General features: G+C 24.3%; 1 protein-coding gene across 1 annotated transcript in view; it reads left to right on the top strand.

Moving 5' to 3' along the window:
* The window catches only part of LOC111628011 (titin-like), a 235,651-nt gene that overhangs the window by 148,136 nt on the left and 81,308 nt on the right, over positions 1–6,207 (top strand). Inside the window, 1 exon segment of the mRNA XM_023371728.1 lies at positions 3,720–3,955. Within this exon segment, the coding sequence (XP_023227496.1) occupies positions 3,720–3,955 (236 nt within the window).

The raw sequence follows: 6,207 nt of genomic DNA on the forward strand, positions 1-6,207 counted from the left end.
TATTATAAACATAAAATATTTTTTGAATTATATTATATTAAAAATATATTCAATAAACTTGAATTATTTTAATAATCATATTTAAAAACATTTTAAATTTCCAAATTTAATAGAATTATTAAATATTAATATTTATTTAAAATTTATGCTGACATTTATGTGATAAAATATTCACATTCCTTTTATATACAAAATTGTAATGATTGAAAATATTTTAAATGAGTATCATGTAGTGAATAAAGTAAATTTCAACTATTGACATTGATCAAGTACATGGACAAATTAAGGTAAGTTAAATTTCGAAGATTAAAAATACCTCCAATAACTGATGCTGTCCATGTGAAAGCAAAGCAATAACGCTTCTTATCTTCGTTATTCTGCCGTACAATTAATGCTTTTCACTATATTGCCTAATTTTTATTTAGAAAAGTCCATTTCAGCTGCATTCAATACTATAAAATTATTATATCATGATTAATAAAATATTTTAAATAAAAATCTAAATTTTAAATACCAGTATGATAACAGCTGCATTAAATTTCATACACTAATATATTTTTTTTTAAGACAAGGTATAAAATATATTAAAAAACCATCATAAAAATATAAATATATATTCATATATAAAAGAATAAAATTATTATTTAAAACAACTATTAAGATTATAAATTTCACTGAATTGGACTTCTCTGTTGCTGATATATTTAATTAGCTAATAAAATTTCTAAAAATGTATTATTTAATAGCTTTTTTTTAAAACTTATGTATAAAAATAAACTGATTTTTATTAAATTTTGTCAATTTTAATAAATGTAATAATATTTATAATAAAAAAACTATAATAAAATATAATTAACAAAAACTAAATGAAATATAATCTGTTCAAATCTAATAATGTGTTCTAAAATTGTCATTTAAAAAGAAACTAAATATCTATTTAGGCACTTAGTTGTATATAAATAATTTCTCTTCTTTATATGAAAATCTGAAAAGTAGAAGAAAAGTTGAAGCAATTTCTAAACACAAATGCAAAAGGTATTTGAAACTGTTTTTGAAATTAGCAAAAATTTGCTAATCCTTAATATCTTAATAAACAAATTGTATCCAAAATAAAAACTCTGAGGAATATAAATTGCATGCCCAATCATAGAACAAAATTAAGATTGAGCAGAAAAATTTTTTGACCTCTTCTGAGATTCAAATTCATGTCATTCAATAACATGCTGATTAAATTAACTATATAAGCTATTAGATATCATATTTATAATGCTTATCTTCATATTAATTTACAATTTTCTAAAAATTATATAAAACTAATAATTTCATATTAATAAAAAATATATAAAATATTTTTTAATATAAAACAAAACTGAGAATAATAAATTTTTATAATGAAATGTCTTTAATGAATATAACTAAGAATAACACAAAAATTTCTATCACGTGATAAAAACATACATTTTTAATTTATAAATTTTCATCTTCAAGTTTCAACCCAATGTTACATTATAATGTCTCAAATGCTATTATGATTAATACTGTAAATAAAACTGTCCTTTTTATCATAATAGCATTTGAAACGTTGTTATTTTTTTATAATAATTTTCATTTTAGGTGAAATTCATGGAGTAAATACCTTGACTCCATCTTAGAAATCCAAAAGTCAAAAAATTGTAGCCTATATTTATATAACTTGTTAGAAAAAGCTTTTTAATGTGATAAACGTTTTTGAGAAATATCTATTCCAGCTAGTGGCAGATCAAAACCTAAAAGGGAAACTAACTTAAAAATTTAAAGTATTTGAATAATTATAAGTACATGTGCAAGATGATTGTATTGTGGACTGTCTGATAAACCATTGTTTTTAATAGCATTTATCATGAAAACTATGTTTTGAAATTTGAACAAATAAATTTTAACTTTTTTTGTGTCAATGGGGAGGGCTTAAGCCCTGAATTCTCCATGGATCCATCCAATTCTAGAACTTCAAACCACTACAAAATTCCTTTAACAAATCGAATACTTTTCTCAGCATTAAAAAAACATAAAACTAACAACATAGATCAAATACATTAAATTTAAATTCAAATAACAAAAGTAAAATTTTCACATTATTTGAAAAAATATGTTCAATGATAACAATCAGTATCACATTAATTTCTTAAAGCTCAAATTCATCGGTCTAGACTAGTTCACGGGTTTGTACATTTTCAATATTAGATAAGTCATTCTTGAACATCACAAGTATTCTCTCTTCCATTATACAAAGAGTAAGCAACTTACAGTTCAACAAAATTAATGATGCTTCACCCCATCCAATGTTCACCTTGATAATGCAGTATTATCCTCATATTTGTCCAAATCTTTCCTAGGTTCTCTAATTTGAGTATTGAGGAAGTGAAAGATGCTATGCTGAATATGCAGACTAAATCTCAGCTTTCGTTTTTGTATGAATTAAAAATTTCTCATTCCTAAACAAATCATCATATGTTTTTCATTTTTCTCATCATTAGCATCTGGATGACTTGATCTACAACATATCTTAAAAGTCAAGTGGCTCATAAACCTATGACATAACAAAGTTTCTACTCTCGTGCATCTGGTTTTTGTACCTTGCCACTAATTGGTTTTCTTGCTTTCCTAACCAGTGAGCTATTACAGACTTCACAGGACCCTTGCTGTCTCTCTAATTATTGACAATTCAATTTTTGATATTGACAATTCTTTGTCTAAGATTTCTGTACTAGACAAAAACTAGATAACTTTTCTAGCCAAACTACAAAAAGATGAAATTTTATATTTAAGAGGCTATTTCAATGTCACACATGAATAAGTTTGACTTGAAATCAGTTTTCTGTAGATCAATATATGCAAGGCTTGGAAAATCTGAATTTGGATGTCCAGGTGGTGGACAGAAACATTGATGATGTGTTTCAGTCCATAATTTATAATTTGATTCAAACACACAAAAATAATAATAAAAAATCAGTTTTAATAATATGAAATTTTTCTTATTCTCAATCACTTTAAAAATTATATACTACTAAGGGAAGCAGTATAAAAGTAACATATATAACTTATATGATTTCTGCATTTCCATTTTATCTATCAATATAATTCCACCTTTTTAAATTTTTGTATTGTATTTTCTTTCACAATGAATATATGTGTTCATTGAAACTAAGTTAATGGTAAGAAGACATATTATTAATCAGAAAAAAAAATAAACTGAGAGTAAACTAATTTTTCTTATTAACAAAGTAGGTTAATAAAAGTACATTTAAATGATTATGTTAGTTATTGCTTAACTAAAATTTGCACAAAGTCTTAATATACAATCTTCTTTATTTATTTATTTATTTATTTTCTGCAAATTTTAATTATATCTGTAATAAAGATAATAAAATAAGCTTTTTCTTATATCTTTATAATGAAAGCAAAATAATATAGTTTAAAATAGTTTAATTAGAAATTATTCTGTTTAACTATTTTTGCTTAATTAATGTTTAACTTGTAATTATTCTTAGAATAACTTATATTTGATTAAATTTATTCAGCTTAGTTTTTTTAACAATTTATTTTTTTTAAGTAAGCTTTTTAACTAATGAATTTTTCTACTTTTTTTTTTCTTTTGCATTTTTAAAATCAACATATTATTCTGCTTTTTGATATTATCTAACAGCAATAACAATAATTATTACTCACAATTGTTAATGCAGTGGAACAGCCAGTGAGCGAAGTTAAAGGTGTTACCAAAGAAGTAGAAACTACTGAATTGGTGAAAGAAGAAACAACTTTTCATCTCAAAGAAGGTTGGCATGACTTACAGCATGAATGGATTTCTACTTCAAAGCAATATAATCAGATGAGATTCCTTTCATTGCTGCAAATTAAAACTATTAGTTTAACATTATCAAAACTTATAAAAATTTATATATTATATAATTTATATATTAAATGCTAAGTAATATAAAGTAATTCCTGCTCATTAATATATAAAATAATGTACAGATATAGTAAAGATATAAGATTTTCAATTTAATTGCCATACGCTGCTTTTAATCTATTCTATATTCTCTTAATCGAGTTTATTTTAATTTATATAAATTTATATATCAAATATAAATTAAAAAGTAAATTTACAATATGCAAACTAATTAATTTTATATCAAGTTTTAAGCTAAATATTTATATTTTAATTACAATATTGGTTATTTTTATAGTGAAAAAAAACTAAAGTTTAGCTTTTATTACCTTTTTTTTATGCATGTTTAATTAATAATAATTTATTAAATTTATAACAAATAATTCAATGTCATGTCTATGCATGATCAAGACATGTTGTTGAATATGAGAAAGAAATGTTTTGTTTCTTCTGCATTGTTTGCAAACGGTATTTCTGGTAAAGGAAGGATGCTTGAAACAAATTTTATTTATTTATTTATGTGTTAGAAATAGATTATATTTCATATAATGTTTTGTTATTTATTAATAAGAAAGTAAACTGCATGATTTATTTTATGCATGAGTCAATGATAGTAATGGGCTACACACTATAAGGAAAAGGTAAGTGATGATTACAGGTAAGTCAGATATTATGTACTATACCTGTATTTACATTATGTATGTAAATATATGTATATTTTTTATAATTTTTATATAAATGATTAATTATATTTTCAATTTATTTATTGTTTTTCTTGTGTTCTTTATTAATATTTTTTATTATACAACAAATTTCTTGTTATTCATACAAATATTGATATATCTCTAGACACTAGAATTATAGAAGATGAGTTTGAAGTCACGGAAGAGACAGGTTCGATATCAGTAGAATTTTATTTTATAAATATTTATATTTTTTCTTTTCTCTTTCAGCTTTTAACATGGCTTAATATGCAGCAGCTTCTACATCTGTTTATTGTAGAATTAAATAAAAATCTAACAAATTTTTATTTCAGGAAATTACCATACTGATTGATAATCAACATGCTTCACAAGGAATTGCTTTCTGACATCTAAAATAGCTTTAATTTGTTTAACATTAATTTGTTATCACATATTTATATACACTTTATAAAATCAGTTATATCTACAAAACTTGTAAATATGTATGTTTATTTTATCATCATTGTGGTCTGATATGATATTCAGCTTATTATTAGATGTAGATAATCAGATTCTGAGAAGATCATTTTTTTATCTGATGGCTGAAGGGTTAAGGCATCAGGCTACTGCCTGAAATCAAGTCTGGGCAGAGAACCCTAGGAATTTTTTGTGACTTGACTCATATTTTGGATACCAATCTTCATAATATGGTTGTCACCATTGTGGGCCTGGCCAAACATAAGATGGGCATGGAGAAAAGACAGTCTTAGTTCCCACAGAAAGAAAGAAAGGAAAAATAAAAAGAAAAAATTATTATTTTTATCTACAATTCTTTAACAACTGCTACTATACAACTGGTTAATATTAGACAAAAATAAACACTGTAAAAACCTAACAAACCAGTGAGAAAATTATACACAAAGGCACTTTGCATATAATTTTCAGTGTTTACTTTTACAATTCTTTGTCTTTTCAAAAATAATAATATATTGTTATCCAAATGACAATGTGGAACAAGTCACAATTACACCTGATTCTGTTTGTCTACGCTCTTGATGGACCACTTAAATGCATAATAGAAAAAGAGATTCAACTGACTTGCTCAAAAATGTTTGGGATTTTTTTTCTATCAGTTGGTTCTAATAAAATGTTGTTTGTATGTTATCATGCTTAAAATAGAAACAAAAATTTCTTCTAAAAGTTAACAGAAAATAGTTTAAAAATTATGCCTCCACAATGATTTATTCAGTTAGATTGGATTGATAAAATAAGACAATGAAACATGATGGTGATCTGCAAAGGGGACAAACCACCCAGGAAGACTTTCTTTAGGAAACTGGCTCTATTTAGGTGTTAGACAAATAAAGAAAACTTGGAAAACCCCATGCAGCCAGTCTGTTGGTCAGGTACAAACTCACAACCAACTACCATATTCAGTAGTTTCATCCACTTGGTCACTGATGGGCTTAGTTGATAGTCATTAAACTGAAGTTACTAAAAGCTAAATTTTGTATTGTTTCCCAAAATACTTTATATATTCAAATTTATAATTAAAAATAAGAACAAGTAAATTTGGCAAATAAAGTAAGACATTTACTT

Source organism: Centruroides sculpturatus, unplaced genomic scaffold (assembly GCF_000671375.1).
Source record: "Centruroides sculpturatus isolate CEXI.00-Female unplaced genomic scaffold, Cexi_2.0 scaffold545, whole genome shotgun sequence".
NCBI classification, from domain to species: Eukaryota; Metazoa; Arthropoda; class Arachnida; order Scorpiones; family Buthidae; genus Centruroides; species Centruroides sculpturatus.